The sequence below is a fragment of the Ischnura elegans genome, chromosome 3 (genome assembly GCF_921293095.1).
Source record: "Ischnura elegans chromosome 3, ioIscEleg1.1, whole genome shotgun sequence".
Taxonomy (NCBI): domain Eukaryota; kingdom Metazoa; phylum Arthropoda; class Insecta; order Odonata; family Coenagrionidae; genus Ischnura; species Ischnura elegans.
Genome location: NC_060248.1, coordinates 42383110 through 42402312, shown reverse-complemented (window position 1 = coordinate 42402312; position 19203 = coordinate 42383110). Strand labels below are relative to the sequence as shown.

General features: G+C 42.8%; 1 protein-coding gene across 2 annotated transcripts in view; it reads left to right on the top strand.

Moving 5' to 3' along the window:
* Positions 1-19203, top strand: part of LOC124155700 (ras-responsive element-binding protein 1-like) — a 207389-nt gene that overhangs the window by 164240 nt on the left and 23946 nt on the right. Inside the window, exon 1 of one of the 2 annotated variants that reach the window (XM_046529734.1) lies at positions 6681-7712. The exons of the other annotated variant lie outside the window; for it this stretch is intronic. Coding sequence (XP_046385690.1) covers positions 7136-7712 — 577 coding nt within the window. The 5' untranslated portion in view covers positions 6681-7135. Of the gene's footprint in view, positions 1-6680; positions 7713-19203 lie in introns of those variants that run through there. 2 annotated transcript variants of the gene reach the window in all.

Sequence of the window (19203 nt, the reverse complement as noted above, 5' to 3'; positions counted from 1 at the left end):
CGTTGGGTTTCCGTCCCGTGACTTGTATAACCCCGCCTTCTCATCTGGTCTAATGATATAAAATAGCGTTTTTTGATTCTGGTTTAACTTTTTGATAGTGAAGATGGGTCGCTGAAACGGTTGAGGACCTGTTAAGCCGTGTTAAGTATGTTGTGTGGAAAAGTTGATTAATGATTTGAGTGCTGATATATGCAGTCCCGATTTAATGCTGCTCTCATAGAAAATGCGCTACCCAGTACGATAGGAATGAATACTTATTAGGCGCGCGTATTGATTACATTTGATGAATTATTTATTTATTTAAATTAATTGCACGTTACGGTACAAAAATTTGCGAACTCATATCGTAAACTCAACACTTGGCCCGTAGGAATGGAAAAGTTTACGATTAAAATCCCTTAATATTGGGTATACTAATCTGCTTGTATCCAGTGTGACGCAGGTATCCGTTTAAAATCTCCTTTCATTATGTATCCTCCCTTCTGTGATTGATTGCATCTAAATTCAATATCAATACTAAATCATCAATACTAAACAATGATTGGAGGAAATGTGGAATTAATAAATTGATGAAAATATCGTAGGATTTCTCAACGAATATTATTTGTAAATTATTATTGTCCGTTGGTTACGTGGATCGTAGTAACACCTATACTATCATCCTGATCCTTGGGGCAGTAAGGGATGCCCGCAGAAGTCGAAGTGGTCTATTAATAATATAAATCGCAAACGAGTTACAAGGATACGTCAGGTAAAGAGGATTAGCAACAGACATTTTATCATGAGCAAGACGACTTAAGTATTTTCAGAATTCGAAGTCACTACATTCGAGTCATGGGGATAGTTGTGGTGCGGAAAAGAAAATAACATTCATAGGCTTTCACCTCTGGTCTTTGACGGATCATCATCATTATAGTCCATTAATCATGAAATTGGTTTGACCTAGCTCAAATGTGATAATTTGCACTAAAATACCTGATAACTCGAAGTGATACATGTAACCGTTCTTACTTTCTACTTGTTATTCACATTAATGACTTCATTAAGCCATCGTACCTCATAATTTAGCCGATTAAGTCGTTCATTCTTAAGGATGTTCTAAGGACTTTCCTTCTCTCCCACTCATAGCACTTTCTCATGATTCACTCGCTTCGAAATGTGTATCTTTGATTTCCTTACTTCTTTATCGAACATTCTCTTGATCATCATGAATTACATCATCGTCTTGCTCCTCTTTCACTAACAGACTTAATTGAAAAACGTCTGCCGACGCGAGTCTTTGGAATTTGGGCATTTGTCTCGTTTCAACGTACATGCCACCCGTGACAATTTAATCCATTCATCTCGGCAGCATAGGATGTGAAGGAATCGCTCTCCGGATTTATTAGTTCCACGTGCCAAAACTTATGTGTGGAATTACATCTAGATAGAGTGAAATAGGAGATGGCTCGATTTCTAAAAGAGGTCTGTTTTTCTTGGGAGAAGGAGGGTATGGTTCACTCACATCAAACTCGGTCAGGACTTATTGCTTCATTGTCAGGTAAGAGACAGCTATTTATTAAAAAAAAGAAGCTGGTAGTGGCTGGGTTTATAGCTGATGGTAAATGTGCATCTCCTCCTCACCCCCCCCCCTTTCATTGATGCTCTCATGTCTGCGTGGATGGAACCCATAGAGACCAGTTGCGAGGCGGTTGCCCGTCGCTTTTGAGACTGCGAGCGAGCTGCTCGGAAATGTATCAATTTTGTTGACGACATCAAGCGCGAGGCGTATCCGATTTCGCCCCCGAAGATTTCTTCATTCGTCGCTCGTGAAATTTGAGACTCGCGCAGCCCGAGCGCCCATCTCTGCTCGTGCTTTTTTGTTGCTAGTCCAGACCCGTCGGGAATATGTCTACATTGAGAGACAGGTCCAATTCTGCAAGCGAGACACGCTTTTTGTTTCAGATCATCCATGCTCCATACCTCATGGCGAGCCATATTGTTTCGTCGACGCGTAGGGATTCTTATTGGAAAATTTGCTGCTGGATTCGTGCTGTTCTGAGTCTATCGCCTGGCGTGAAAATAATGAAATGCCATTTGTTCTTTGGCGTGGAGGATTATTAGAATGTTAGACATAGCCATTTATTCAGTATGTATAATTTCAGCACTGAAAGATTAGTTGAAAGGCGTGTAACTAAGTTCCATGCATATTTGAGTTATCGGTTGAGAATATTAATGGTAAGTTCTAAGAAGCATATGGAATAATTTTACTTTACTAGGAGCTGAATAAAACTCGACACATGCCAAGCATCCTTAGGAGATACCCTATCGTGAAGATGTAGATTATAAAAAATAGTATGCGATTCTTCATATAGAAACATCACATGTTGCAGAGGTGAACTTCAATCACTCTGTATGCTTCAGAAATCCTTGAGATTATCAGTGTTGGCATGCGTTTGCTACAGCGGTTGATTTTCAACTCAAAAATGCATTCACTTTTTGCCATCCAGGGGAAAACTTGACCCTGATACATTGTTTTTCGCGTGCTTGAATATCCTTACGAAAAACGGCGCATTCTATCTCTTTGTGTCGTTTGCTTCGTTGGCAAGGACAACGATAATGATGCAGCAGCCTCACAGTTCCCTGCATGCCTGTGGCGTCAAATTTGAAGCGACGGCTGCCCTTCACTCTCTAGCTGTGTGTGGTAATCCTGTGACGGCTACCGTTGAGGCCCTGCTTAATCACCGCCGTGTGAGAGATGGTCAAGTGATGGGGAAACCCGGACGACTATGAGGGCGTTGAGACAAGTGGATTCTTGCTCGGAGGTAGCTTTTGTGGGTGGAGAAGGAGCGGGCAGTTGTCGTCGCAGTCAGAGATTAGGGAAAGGAGGAGGCCTGGGACAGGCGAGGATGGCGAAGTCTATTTGCGCCAAAGGGTTGGAGATGAGGAAGAGATAACTTTCGCAAGGATGGGATCCATCAACCTCCCATTACAGCTTGCTAGCGCTCGGGTGGGCTCCTCAATAAACGTTTGATATCGGTTCGATTTTGCCAAGCACGCAATATAAATTGAAAATACGAATTATTTTTATAAATTAAAAACTACATTGCGTTACGCATTGAATAATTAATGTGAATATATTTAATACTAGCATTGTCTCCTTGAAGGTTCAAATGCAGATTTTGTTTTTTGTGAGCGAGATTATGTCGGCAATTACCTTGCGCATGTTGCATACTGTCAGTATATTGATTATTTGCTCCGAGTAAATTTCTAAGTGATTTGCTGTTTCATATGTCTATGGAAGCAATCCCAAGAGTAGTGTAAATACTTGGAAAGGTGATTTCATTAGCCAAAATCACCACAATTCCCCTGAAAAGTCGCTGAAGTTTTGAAGGTTTAGAATACCAAAAAAATTTAATCACAACTCATTCCACATAGTTACTCACTTGAATGCTTTTGTAAAATCACCATGCAGCAAAACAATATGGCCTTCGACATGACGCTTAAGAGAGAAACAAGTGTTAAACTATATCACGGGACGTCCTAACCGGGGGAGGGGACATGGGGAAACATATGGCAGTAATTGGGGTCAATGTTTATTTCCCCTCAATATAAAAGACCCCGCAGCATACGTTCCCCGATAAATAGAAGATTACGCCTATGAACTAAACCGCAATGCTTGTGACGATTTAACACGCAAGTTTAGGCGTTTTTGTTATCCTTTTGGCCTATGTGATTAGCCTTATTAAGATAGTAAATGGAAAGCTTTGGCTGTACTTGAATTCTCTGTTGGTTTCCATCGGAAGGATTAATGATTTAAAAATTTTACGAGACCTGTTATCTCGTTTGCTGTTCTAGACTGCCCGACGCATTCTCTGTTTAGCCGCGTTGATTGCCATCAGTAAGATTGTTCTTTCACATAAAAACTGCAATTTCGAATCAGTTTTTCTCCTTCTCATGGTTGTAATCTAATCAATCACATGATGATAGCGGTCCTGCGAAAGTTTTTGAAAGAAAAGAGAGGGAGTGAAGTTGTAATTGGATTTATGACATTGATTTTATTCAGTAGTGTGAACATTTAGCTTTCGGAAGCTTTAGGATAAAATGTCATTAATTCCGACTCTGATTTGATGACTTTAATTGAAGGGGTTATTAGCGGAACCATGTTTAGGTTGGAGAATCCGCAATAATCTGCTTCAATAAGGTACCATTGGAGTTAGTGTAATCATCTGTGCGATTGGATGACTTTCATCTACTTCAAACGGAATTATGCGATAACATCTTAACCAAACGCACGTAAGGGGATCATCGCCCCACGTATCCATCCGAACCACCGAAGACGCAAATCACAAACGATTTCACATAATGCTTACGAGTCATACTCTTACGATTTGCAAATACACCCGAACTAAGGTTGGAAATATGCCAAAGAATAATACACAATGCGAATATGTGGTAGGAGAAAAATATAGGCTGTTGTGTTTACTTTTATATTAGAGATACTTTTTCCGAATACTTCCCTGGGAGTCATATTTGAGCTGGAAGGTCACACCTCAAGTTAGAATCATATTTTCTCTGGGACCTTGAAAAAATAGTGAGTTTCCAAAATAATTTCCTCTTCGTCAAATCGAAATCTGTGTTCAGACATGGTCTTAGCGAGCGAAGAGAGGGCTCAAGGGGTTTCAAACCTCCCCAAAATATTTGGGAGATACGATCATAATTTTCCTTACAAACGAGTCCACCACCGAAATCAGCAAGCTCAAAATCTCCCGATATTTTTTCTGACTACGGCCCTGTGTTCGGGCAATCTAAGCTCTGCACGTAGCCTCCAGTCCCCAGTCACAATCCAATACGTGAAATTTTCGCAGCGGCTGGTGTCTTGACACCCCGTGCCACACGTCCAGCCAGCGCTGCGGTTCGTGAAGCAGTAGTAGGTACGTAGACGTGTAGCGCATCTCCGCTGTCGCCAGGTTCTGGCTCTGGTGCAAGGGTTCGCTGTTCGGCTGTTCCGCCGGCGGTGCATGCGTGGGCACCCCTCGGCTCCTTTTTCCTCCCCCTCTTCACTTACTCATCTCATCCAGAGGCAGAAGGGAGGGGGGGAGAGGGAGGGTGCGTCAGGTGACCGCTCGGAGGGAGGTAGTAGATGTCTTCCTCGCGTCGTTCGCGCGGTAGGGGCGGGCCGGTTGACGTACTGATATGCGCGGAACGACTATAGGAAGATGATATAATCACATTCTAATCTAACTCGCACTGATCTGCTCTTTCTTCAGTCAAGGAGTTTACCAAATGTTGTACTCGAGTAAAGGAATTCGCACCCGGAGATGGTAATAGGGTGCCGAGATAGTTGCTGGAATATCCAGTTATGTACAATGGTGGCATTGGCTGGGTCTAATAGTCGCGAAAAGGATTTAGGCTTCGTTAGAGTTTACTTTTAGAAAGTGTTAATCTGTGACGAGTACCAATCTAAATTTAAAAAGGGAACTAGTGCATACTTTAACGGATACATAATAAATACGGCATACTTTAACGGATACTACTTAATACTTTCCATAAAACTGTTTGTAAAAGACCTAAGAGGTTAATGCGCGAGAATCTTTATCAATGGTAATTTTTAAGCCAACATTTTTAACACTCCTAATTGCTAAAGAAATATAGGATACATTTTGTTCATACGTTCCAGCTGCAGTGGCGGTGGATATCTTGAAGTGTTAAACATGATATATTCGTCATTCAGAAGAACATTAGAGTACTCGAGAATCTTCCAGGGAACTCAAGTACTTATCCAGGTAATTGAGTACTCAGGCGAACTCAATGATATGTGATTACAAGCACATGAACCGTTGGAGATAATTTCGAGTAGAACTCTCAATTGGTGAGGATTGAACTCGCTGATTACGGGATTTTAGTGCGATTTAAACAATGCATTTCAGTCTTAGAGTTTAAAGCCTGAATCGCACGATCACATTTCATGAAGAAGTTCAGGGATGGTGGCAGTTGCAGCCCAAACGATGTATCTCGCACACTTATTATTTTCAGTGATGACAGCAGTGATATAGATCACCTTCCCTATTCCCATCATTTGTTGCCGTCGCGTTTCTTTCGTACTCGTGCGTGAAAAACACAGCAGACGATCAGCGAACGAGATCAAATGCTTATTGTGTGGGTCGCCATTGAGCTTAGACAGGTAGCGAAAATAGTGAACATTAAATCAAGTTTAAACTCAACAGGAAATCAATGACTACTCCAATGACAGCTTAGAAAATGATGGCTTAAGCGATAATTTTCTCGATCATCGAAAGGCAGCTGAAATAACCGCTTGACTTGAATGTGAAAAGATTGTCTTAAGATTCAGGAATTTTTATTGGCTCCTTATGATCTCGATCGTTTCGAACACACTTCCCTCTTTTGTCTCAATTGTCAGTCTGTACTTGAATACATTGGGCACACTCCTAAACCACGGTCTACACGAATCCTCGCCCCCTCTGTCGAACGTACCCCTTTCTCCCATCACCTCCCCTCTCGCGCCTCCCCTTCCCATCCCACTCCTCCTTCGGCCACCTTTTTTTCCTCCCTCCCCTTCCCCGACGTCCGCAAGGCACCTCCATTTCCTCCCCCTCTACCTTTCCCCGCCCGCCCGCCCCTCCTCCTCCTCCGCCCCCTACCTTTCCTCATTCCCCTGCGGTCCCTCTCCGCAGACATCGCTCGTCCGTCGCCTCAGTTGATGTGCGATCTGCGTGAAGTGAAGATGAGGTGCTCCTGGGATCCGAGAACGGAGGCACGATAGCCAGGGTGCCCTCCTGACGGTGTGTGGTTGAGAGAGAGAGAGACTCGGCGGAGTTACCCACTTCGCAGTGCAGACGGGGAGTGTAAAGGACTGCTGATAGTTTTTTTCATTGCGGGCAACCCGGTCCCGCATCGGGTTTGGGACCCTTGAAACGTGTGCTAGTTTTTCGTAGTTTTTTCTCCCCTATGCCAAACCGACGTCCCCGAGACCCTTTTATCGGTCGTTGTGGAGGAAGGAGAAAAAAATCACAGGTGACTGTCGTCTCCCGTATTCTAGTCTCGCGTCTCGGTGTGTGTTGTGTGTGAAACTTTTTTTGCCGTGCGCTCGTTCGGGTCTCTGGCCTGCGCCTTTCGGGGTGTGCTTCCCGCTGAGATGCTCTGGCACCCGAGCCTGCCTGCGTCCACCGCCTCCGAGACTTTGCCCGGCAACCCCGGCGGGGGTTCCGGGGGGAGCAGCCCGTGGGCACCGCGATCTCCACGCTCCGTGTCCGACGCGATGAGCTCCGCCGTCGACTCGGTCATAGTGTCATCCGCCGCGGACGGCTTGGACTCTCCGCCGTCGCCGTCCGCGACGGCCGCTGCCGCGCAGGACGACACCGGTGTCGACTCACACTCCGCCCCCTCCCCGCCGTTGCAGGATGCTCCCGGGATGCCACAGCCCCCGCCTTCGGCTCCCCGAGGCCTGAGGTGGAGGCGTTCCCCGTGGAGGAGCGCCGGTGGCGGACGACGGAGGCGCGGCGCCGGGCAGAGAGGAGGGCGTCAGTCGTGGGTGGGTCGCGGGGGCGGGAAGGGTGCGATGCCTGCAGAGCAGTGGACCGAAGGCCCTGAGGGTCCCTCTTCGCCTCCGCCGCAGACGTCGGAATCCCCTCCGCCCGGCGAGAGGCGAGGCCGCAGCGGGTCGGTCAAGAAGGCCGACCCCGTCGAGGAGGAGAGCATGGCGTCCCCTGAAGGTGAGGAAAGCTTTTGGCGAGAGGTCGGGCATGTCAAATGGACTAGCCGTGGTCCACTACGCGGTCGCGCGTTTGATTTTTCTGCAAAATTGCTCGTGATCCTGCTGTCGATCCACGGTAGTGTTTAGACTTTCTTCACCCTCAAGTTTGCTTTAACCTGCCACTTGTCAAACTTTCTTTTAGATTGCTGTGTGCGTTTGTTTCAAATCTAATACTCCTCCTGCAGTGGTCCATTCAAAGATTACTGTGATGTGTCCTATCAAATTGTGTCGTGTTTTATTGGTGGTTATAGTGAATCATGGATATCCTTAAACGCTTCATGCTGTTGATTCTTGGCATTTTTTTCCGTAATTAAGATAGACTCTTTCGTTCTGTTAAACTTTCTTGTAATTTTAAAATGTCTTCGTTTTCCCTGATTTTCTGGTCCTTTAACTGGCGTATTTTTACCCCTATTCATGGTAATCATAGTGTATTCACCCTTTTCGTAACGTGACAGTGGTTATTTTTCTAATCATTCAAGGGAAAATTACATGTTACTTATTATATGATGACCTATTAATGTGAATACGTTAGGAAGTTATAGACTTATCGGATCATATTAAGGTATCTTCAGCATAATTTGACGCTGCAGTGTATACTGTAGGATATATAGTTCGTTATATTACCCTAGCCTTTGTTCCATCCGGAAAGTTCACTCTTTCTTGCAGATCTCCGCTTACCTAATGAACAAATTTGACATGCCCGCCTTTTAAAGCATCCTCTTTCGTTTAGAACTGCACCATATTTGCTCACGCCTGCTTCTTTGTTATGTTTTTATGTGCACAAATGTAGCGCGGATTTGGATTGGCGCTGTTGTTCCTTGCTGGCTTTGCTTGACGGTAATTTTCAAAGTGAGGTACTACAGATTATTTTGCAAGCTTTATGGACCCGATTACTATCTAGGTGCCTTACCACTCGTGAAGTGATATGTCTTTGACTATCATTCGCTTTATCTTGGCTCCCGAAAATTTGGGAAGCCATGGATGTTGTGTATGAAAGTTCCTTTGGATGAGTTTGGTTCCGTTTTAACGATTGTATTGGACCTCGATTCAGTGATACATAATTGCTCCTGGCAAGGTAATTCTTTGTTCCACGCGTATTCTCAGAGGAGTGTTGTTGTATTAAACTACGATCGTTCGATAATAAATTAGGGATGCCGGACGTATGAGGTAAAGTATCATTTAGCTTGAACCAAATAAGATTTAACTGTCACGCATTTCTAATTTCATCCCGTGGTCACCGAGATACGGTTGGGGATTTCCAAGCGGGGTTACGGTCTATCGAATGGCAAGGGTATCTCCGCCACCACCGCTGCGATTTGCGGCTGAATTTTAACCGGCAGCGCCCCTACCGTAGAGTTGGTGAACGATATGGAACTCGTTTGCGGCCAGTCCCAGCGCGCAGAACTTTAAATCGCTTATTATCTGCCAGGCGTTATCGGCGACTGCTCCCGGTATGACTAGCTGAAGGCGTTGAGTCAAAAATTCTACCTATACTCGTATTCTTCTATAAGAATTTCTTTGGAGAAGTTTGGTTCATCGGAAAGACTATTATTTATCCATCAATTCTCGTTCTTCATCGAGAACTATGTGTACAATCCACATTATTTTGAAGAGGAACTAACATTCTTATTTCACTTCACTGTTAGGTGAATATTTTTACAGGTTAAATATTCTGGCTATAATGATATTTTTATTTTCGAAGATTTTTTTCTTCTGAATAATAGTTCCTAACCAATACTATTTGAAGTTCCGCCCGCTGCGGGTTAAATGTATTTTACGGCGTTAATGAAGGTACTACTTTTTGCTATGATGTTTTGAAATTTAATTCTCACTTCATGATGTGTGCCGGTTTTCTCAGGCTTGGAGAAAATAGTTTCATGCTGATTCCTAAATCAAATGGTCGGGAAAACATTCTATGAGAAAGCAGGTTATATCGCTGGTTACGTAAGTCTTCATTTCTTCACGTCTTTCTTCTCTTTCATCTCTTCACTACTCTGGCCTATGATACAAAGAATCTGATATAATGCCCATAATGGCTGAATTATAAGTTTTTGTTCATCATACTATTTTTTAAACTTATTGTTACTCCATCGATTTTATTCTGTTGGAACAGAATGGCAAAAACATAAGAAAGAACTACGTGGAAATGCAACGAAAATAATACTACTGTACGATTACGATAGAGTAATTTTAAGTAATGGCAAGGCCTATTTTCCTTTCTTATTGCTTTTATGATACTTGATAGGGTTCATGGGAATAAATTCTGTCCTCTTTTAGATTGCTTGGTAATGCTTCATCATGCCCATAAAAATGTTTGCTATTTACGTCGTGCGAAAAAATATCGGTATCGAATTAGGTTTTTAAATTCATGTGCCCTGAGAATTAGTATGGCCCGTAGTGAAAGTTATAAAATAAAATCAATTAATTGAATACCTGTGTTAGTGTTTCAAGTATCGTAGAATTTTCTTTCTTTTGTAGGCTTACTTGAAAATTGAGTATTATCGTCGAAAATCTGCCTCCAAAAAGCTCGCGAGGTCCGGGCACCAACTGCATGAGTTACCTCAAACGGTATGTTTTGGGAAATTATGGGCTTTTCAATGTTTTATTCTTATTTCCGGAATCCCATTTGTAATATTTTCAAAGAGTAGTGCCAACTAATAGGATAATGACTCTTGTACTTTATCTTTATTGACCGTTAGCTTCATTTCTATTTTTATCTCATTTTTCCCCCTAGATATCATCTATTCTTTCTTTAACTTTGAAGTAATCGACTTCTTTCCCCCCTCTTGCTTTTCTTTCCTGGATTGAATCTGACTCGTGAGCGAAATGATTCTCCTCTCATCGCCTTCGCAATCGCTATTGCAGGTTCTCTTTTCTTTGTGCTTGGTTTACACTTGATGGTTTTATCCCTCCATTTTTGATGTACCAGTTTACGCTGGTGGAAATAACTCTGTTCTGTTGTCACTGGTTTTATTTATACGGTTTAGCGACAGAGAAATCCTCTTGAAAATGTAAAAATCCTGGTGATACATTATAACTTCGAAGCGACCTGTAGAGGATTGAGCCTTGTACTGTAGGGCTATATGTAGTTGTTCTCTATTTTTTCCATTTATCGATTGTATCTCGAGGCAATAGAGTAAATTAGAACTCAACCAACCGTCGCAAATGGCACTTCGGTATTGAGAAGTGGAAGGCTTTCATATTATTATTATGTATTTTCAACTCGTATATTCTATTGGCTAAGGTTTAATTAAACGTCATTATTATTTTTGCCTGCGTCTCTGAGGTTGTCTATATTTTCACAATTATATAAGAGTTAGATAAAACATTATCAGGCGTTTTTTGTAAAAAATTTCAGATATTTTAGATGTTTTCATTTGGTGAGGCGTGAAAGCTTTTCGCGCAATGCTTTTGACAAATGCTTAAAAATGTAATTGCATTTCATGGTTGAGAGTAAATATTTAGTCCTTCTTACTATGCTATATTTCTCTCGTAATTTACCGAAGCATCTCGTCTGGCAGAGCGAATGTTTACGGTTTTTTCTTGGTCAAAAATATATCATCGGAGGATATTTTAATGCTGGGCGAGGGTGAAATAGTTCCTTACGACTGATTTCATTGACTCTATTCATTGATTGACATCAATCATTCCAAAGCTGTCTTCGCTCCATGAGTGAGGTGCTGCTCGCCCGGAATCAAGACCGGTTTATAGTAAATAATTAGCCATGAATTATACGTACCATTGGCGTAGCGAGTTGGGAGGTCCGTGGGGTCCGCCTCCCTCCCCCAAATATGAAAACACAATTACTTTCCTTCATAAAAGAAAAAAAAATTTGAAAAATCATAGATTTACAAAATATTTCTTTCACAAATGAAGTTTTTTCGATTATAAAAAGCGTTAAAATTAGTTTAAATCCCTCTATTAATTTCCCTGTTTTTCAAAAAAAAATTTCCCTGGTTCCCTCCGAACGAAATTCATGGCTACCCCACTGATCCATACGGTGTACTTGTCCGTGTGATACTCCAGCCCTCATACGTACATTGAAAAAACTAGCGTAGAGTCTGGTGAATTATTATCGCGGAAATTAGTGTGGAGTTTGATGGATTTTTTAATAAGCGTGAAACTTTGGAACGCACAGTATCGTTTTCATTTGTTTCATGCGCTTTACGATCGTGTTTTGCCATTGCGAACAGAGAATGTGTGCAAGAAGACACTTCGGAATGAAGAATAAAGGGGAAGTAATATGGAATAAAGAAATAAAATCCGGAAAAGAAATAATCAATGCGGCAACAGACCGTTTTAAACGTGGCAAGTAAATGCGCAGGTTAGAACTGCATTAATATCTCGTTATGGCTTCCATTTGCGCGAATGCACGAACGAAATAAGAAAGGGCTATTTTGCCTTCTCACGTCCAGTGGTGTAGCCAAAAATTTCGTTCATGTGGCGTCCAAATCCAGCGTGAATTTTTTTGAAGAACGGGTTACTGAGTAAAGAGTTTCAAACTAATTTTTTCAAGCTTTTCCAAATCGAAAAAAAACTTCAGTTTTCAAAGATATTTTTTTTAATCATGATTTTTCAATATTTTTTGATTTCTTTTATTACTACACAAAGTAATTGCACTTTTTTATTGGCGGGGGGGGGGAGGGAGGGCTCCGGACTTCTCTCCCTTCGCCAAGTCAATGCTCACGTCCATACATTTTCGCATGCGTTCTCGCAATACACCGCTTTACAAGACGCAATTTTGAGTACGCCTTTGTATACAGATTGTGGAATTACGTGCCCCGTGTAATACGTTCTGCAGAAGAATGATGGATGGCGTCCAGTCCACGCAAATATTTCCTGTGAACGCCACGAGGCAGTGAAACGAATTTTTTTCGCTAATCATGATTTATATCTATTGCTAAACATTTCTGTTAAACGGCCTCCACGTTCCACTGGTTCTCAATAATTGCTTCATTCTCTACGGAAGCTGTGTGCGCGCGATCTAATCCTCCCAGTCGAGCCACATCAGTGTATGTTTCCGCGAACTGGATCGGCTACCCGCTCGGGCATTTATATCTCTTTTCCCCGTCCCACCCCGCCCCTATGTCGCCGTGAATCATGTAGGCTGTGCCGGGAGGCAGGTTTGGCCGATTGTTATGGCGTTCCGCGTAACCCAGTTTCCGATTCCCCGGAGGCGCGCGTCGCATCCCGCCACCGATCTCTGCCTCCCCTCCATCTTTGTTGACACAGGCGCACACTTTGCCGCGTGGCGCTCCGCCCGTGTTATTGCCGATCCCTCGGAGAGCATCGCGGAAGCCAGTTCACCTTCGCGTCGGTGGAAAATCCCATCGACACGTGGCAATAATGAGATCGCGATGGGGAGACGGGGTACGGGTGGCTTTCGGGATTCGTTTGGTCCGAGGCGTGGGAGGGCGCCATATGATTCCGCGAATCGTCTTCTATTTCCCTGGCCCGCTCTAGGTTTTACCACCGAGCGGTTCAGGTTTCCTAGGGATGGTTTATTAGTATTTCACCCTGACAGTAGGTGAGTTTCAGAAAATATCAATGAACAATGGTGTATTTCCACGACCGGTAAAAGAAATAAGTTTATAGAGATCTATCAGAGAGCATGCGAGAAACTCTTTTCTCCTAGCCCAGTAAATCCCTCCAGATTGAGTACTGGTGAAACTGTTTTGTCTCATTGTCACCAAACGAGATCAGATTACCTGAACTGTCAGTTTTATTTACCATATCGGTGTCCTTGTATCCCGTGCTGCATGCTGCATCATTTTTAACGAGCTCGACAGTAATTTTTGTTAAAAATGTTGTGTGAAAGTCCTCTCCCTTGCTGAATAACAAGAGTTCTTCCTCTAGTTTCTGTGAGGAATCAAAGCTGATGTAACAATATTTCTTCCTTGATCATCATTTCGTTTGGTGGTCATGGTTCTCAGTAATTATGAAAATCTCGTAGCCGCTTTGCTAGGTACCACGGTCTACTACAACCCTACGTATGTGCTTAGGTCTACCTTGTGTCGTCACTAAGTTTTTTAGCGGCTCGAGGAAAAATCCACGCATAATTACTAGTTTGGGTTCTTCGTAAACCAGTACAATCGATATATTAGACGCAGTTCCCTTAATTTTATGGTTAGTGGGGACCAGATTGTGCTTCGAAATAGATAAGACTGTCGAGTAAATGAATTTTCAGTGACGATTAAATGTGAGGTACTTTTTCATTCTTCTCGAACCGAAAATGTAACTTTTAATTGCGATTAATTATTACTTTTCTTGTAAAACAATGTTATTCCCTCCATGGTATTGTACCTATGAGTCTTTGCCATAGACGTGGTGAGACAGTGTAGTATTATTCACGATAACTATACCTCTGTCTTCAACGAGGAATTTAAGGCAAAATTCTTTCAATATTTATCAATTTTGGTTTTATCAGTTTTATAATTGTTCCTTTAAAAGCGTAGTAATTATGCACCTTTTAAATATATTCTTAATCATCAACATGTATAGATGTTTAAAAAAAAGCTTATGCACAGAAATTATAATTATACTTTTCCCTGTTACTACTTATTTTTTGTGGTTTTAGTAGATGCCTGTTGCTAAAACTACAAATATTTTCACCGAAGCCCATTTAATTTTATATAGAGCATGTCTAAACTCGTCTAACAAGCGTCTCGCGAGCAGCATCCTCAGAGCGTTGAAGTCTCCGGTGACGTGCGTCAAACTCCCTGAAAACGATTTGCTCTTCAAAAACATTTCCTGGGAAACGATTGGCATTTTTTTTCGCTTTATCTCTCCCCCGCCTGGATATGAAGGATCTCCGGGATGCTCTGTCGTCTTGTTAATGGGATGCGCGCGCGTCACGGCTTTTTCCCGCGGCCAGTGCCCACGCCCGCACCATTTGCATCGAAGGGGAGGTGTGGGGGCCCAGCTGTTGACGCGAGAGTCACGGGGACGTGGTCCGATATCCGGAATTAGTCACCCGCCGCTGGAAGGTGGGCGGTTGGGCGAAAAAAGTGAAATCGGGAAAAACCTTATCCCTTGATTTTCTTTCTGCTCGAAATTGTTTTTACCATCGTCGCCGCATTTTAAAAGCTTTATTTCACTCACATCCCTCTCCCTCAGGATATAACTATGGCGTTTTGTACTTTTACTCGATTCAATAGACGAGACAGCTTTTTCATGTCACATATAATGACTTATTTCGAGGATGATTTCGTCATCGATTAAATGGTAAATTTATCGACTCACTCTCGGAGATATTTCAACTTTTTCGCTTAAAAAAAACTTCTCGCCTTATAATTGTTGCTTCGAAGAATATCGAATATAAAATTATGTAAAGCCTGTTTTGGAAAATATTGCGTATAAATAACTACCTGTCTCCCAAGCATCAACACCGCGTGAGATTATTTAATGCGGCGTAAAATCCTCACGCGGCGGTCCGAAGGCCATAGATTCTGGGCCGTGGGCACGTGGGGTAATTGTGTTTATGAACCATTTATGTTTAATGCTCTAGTGCTCATGTGTAAGGGCAGATGGGCATTCTATTGAGAAATTTAGAAAAAAAAACCTCGCAGGGAATTTTGGGAAGAAAAACCAATTTTATACCGTTCGGTACCAAGATGAATGATACGAAAGGAAAACCAATCCTTCATTAGCGACTGAAGTTCGTAGTGTGGAACAAATAATTGCCTCGTGGCTTATTTTTAATGCTATTCTGCTTTGTGTGTGGATGCCCGAAATATTAATCAGGATTATGTTGTTACTCCTCACGAAGCGTGTAATTACAAATATAGTTCACTTTGCCATACATATATACTTTTTTACCCATCGATAGTACTTCATGGCCTTATTCATGCCTTAGATGTCCCTGGAGCAATGCAACGTTTTGCTCTCAATTATTTTTCCCATGACGTCTGTTGAGTAAGTTATGAGAGCTGTTATGACGTTAGCCGCAGGACGGTGGTGAGTATACACGCGGCAATAACAGCCCCGGCGAGGGCGTCGCACGTTGGGAAGGAAGTGTCAAATGAAGATCGCCGGCGGTCACCGCATGACCACCGATCTTTGCTCCCCATCATCGTTATGTGCGCCGCCGCCCGTCATCGCCTTGTGATGCACAGCCACCGTCTCCCACCTGCTCCCCGCGGTGACGTCAGCTGCGAGGGGGTGGAGCGGATTTCCTCGTGATCCAGTCACGTCTGCACCGCATCTTCCACCCCACCCGCTCTCCCCACCCCTTCGCTCCCACCCCTCCTCCGACGGCGTAGCGCGGTGGCTACTTTTTCTTTCTTTCGGCCGGGTTAGGACCTCCTCATAGCCCGTGGATTTCCCGGTCTCGCTCCTCGTACATATTTAGCGCTTTCGATCTTGCTGTGTCATCATCGGGCATGAATGGTCGGCATTAGATCTGTCACTACCTGATCTTTCATACCATATGTGCTGTCTGTGGCATTCGTACTCTTTTTGCTGTCTGTAGCATTCTGAACAGTATTTATTATATTTTAGAGTTTTTCGAGTGTAATTTTAATCGCGGTCTACATTCAGAATAACTCAGAACGATGTTTTCTTTTAATTTAGCCATAGTTATTGATTTTCTGTTTCACCGTCACATTTTATGGCATTAAAAGAGGTCTGAGGACAATGTGAAGAAAATTTCAACTAAGAGGGCTAGGGAGTAGTACATGATCGCACGAATGTTATTCATTGAGTATACGATGGAGGCATCAGCCTTATCCGCAGTTTAGAATTATGGTCCTGATTCTATAAAAATTTTCATTCATTTAGTATTTTTTTATTTTTTAGAAGCAGATTTATCGGATATTTGTTGAGCCATTTTTTGTTTATAGGTGTGGTTGTCCCTATTTAATATTCTCGATCCGTTGTTTATGCCTATTCGTTACATCTTTCGTGCCGTTGAAAATTTCTTAAAAAATGTTTGCATAATGCTTAAGCGTTAAACCACTAACTGCTGAGCTTTTCATACGGTGATGATAAAGAAATCCTGGGCTCGGCGTATTTCTTTGCTTCTCCATGAAAAACAGGTACCATATGTGGAACTATAACATGGAAATAAGACGCAGTAGGTGTTGTTATTACTTAGGGTGAAGTTCGGAAAGAGAAGAAGTCTTGCGGAAAGGACTGGAATTACAGATTCCGTGAGAGTCGATACAAAGACGGAATTGACGAGAGAAATCGTTTTGGGAGATATATTTTTGGCTTATACGTGGGGAACTCGTCTGAGTCATAGTTCTACGCTTTCAAAATATCTGTTTGAATGGACCTTCGCTGCGTGGTAAAACTATTACAGGGAATCATTTTTCCAGAGATTCGTCTTCTGTGGAAGTGAAAAGATAAGTACGATTTCGCTCTCATCCGTAGAAGAAGCGAAATGCCGGTTCTTGTGGGGTCTTTTGCAACCCTGAATTTGTAATAATCTTTCTCTCTGTCTTCTCGCGAGTTACTGCCTCAGGTGAATCGGGATGACTGTGCACGCGGCTACTGGCGGAGCAGGCTCACAAGGTCAAGGTGTTCTCTCTGCGGGTGGATGGGAGAGAGATTACCACTCGTTTCAATGGGTTCCGAGCTGCTTTTCCCTCCGCCCTAGCTATTTTTATGATCGCTAAATAATACCATTGTGGCGGGGTGTGAAGACTTTTTCGCAGCTCAATCCAACTCTCGTAAACTTGATGGAGTCATTGTGTAAAAAAATAATACGGAGGCGTAGTTCGGCTTAAACCGTCCGTGAAGGGGGCCGATCGGCGTGGCATCTGCGTTTGTGGAAATCTCTTTGCGGATTCAGGTGCATTCGATCTCAAGATAATATGATGGGGATTCTGGTAACCTCGAATACCTTCAAACAATGTTTCATTCTATTTTTTTCTATCATTTGAAATATTGCTGTCCCTGTAGATATGCTCTTCCTCTGGAGAGGATGCTAAATTTGCTGGTTTGTTGACTAATTGATTTTTTACAATGCCCATATCTTGTCAGATTAACCGATAGCAATCCCATATGTATTGAAAGAGATTGCAATCTATAGAATTTCGCGATGATAAGGTCTTCAAATTATATTTCCTTTTATGATAAAGCACCTGCTGGCAGTTTTTCGTAAAGCTGGCGTTTTTATTTGTCACTAGTGCAGCCTTCCTATAAAGATATAGGTGCATCGTACTATTCCAAAATTTTATTTTCGGTGCCGTAAAATAAAACTTGAAAAAAAAAGAATTGCATCTTCAACTGATCGTGAGTACTGATAACTTAATGCCATTTATGTACCTTTTAAAATGACGCCGAATATTGGAAATTGACTGGCTTAGTTAGTTGGAGACGAAGTTTTTTAGTTGTCTAAATACGAAGAAAATGGTATTTTGTTTGTAGGTGGGATCTCCATAATTATAAAATTATTCAAAATGGTCAGGGTGGAATTGTAAAACGCTCTCTTCATGATGATGATGATAGACGTCTCTCCAGGCTGCTCCACATTCACACGGCATCGGTCACTTGGAAGATTGCGAGCATCATTTCTTTGTCCTACGCCACGTACCAATCGGGAGGAGGCTACTTGTCCGACTAGGGGACAACCTGTTTACTCCACTTAGCAGATGCTGTCGTGAGGGTAGGTCCTCGAAACGGGGGCTTGGGCTCGCCTAGGCTTCTCGCTTCGATGTCTCGTCCAATTATACTCCAGACACTCTATGCCGCAGACGAAACGTCCGCGTCCGGTCTTGCCCTACCATTCGTGGTAGTCATCGTGAGGTGCCAGCCTCGCAACCCAAGAGTGGCTTGTTCGAATTCAACTGTTTAGTTTGCTTTGGCATTGTTACATTTCGAGCTGCAGTGATATTTTGCCTATTTGGGTCTCCCTAACAGAATACCCTAGATAATTTCCCAGGTTATCTCCTTCAACTAAATAATCAATGCTTCCCGTCCGTTCGCAGAACCTTGGAGGGATCATTCATTATGAGAGTTTTTGTTGACCGACGACGTAAAAATGAGACTAAATGTTTGCTGTTAGCCCGCAACTTGCTCAGATTCGCTGCGGAGAATTGTTTATGCGCGAACAGCCGCTTGACAGAATAGTTTTCCAGAAATATTTTGGAGTCGAAATGACCAAAAATAAATCTCTAAAGGACACGATGGTATTTTAAAGAATTTTACTTGACCAATTGTGACATTTCGCTAGATGATGTCAGACCCCGGACCCATTAATTGGCAAAGCGATGTTATGAGACTCAAACCCCGACCTATGGAAATATCTCCTCTACCGCTCCTCCAACACTCCGACGGGTAGTAATCCAGTCCTAGTGCTGCCACTGCTAGGCAGGGCCGCGGAGGAAGGCAACAACCTGGGAGCTAATTCGATAGCGGAGGAGAATACATTATCCAAAACTAGAGAGATCGTAGTATCGATGCCATCGGGTGCATGGTGATTTTCGTCTCCGAGGAGGTTGGACGTC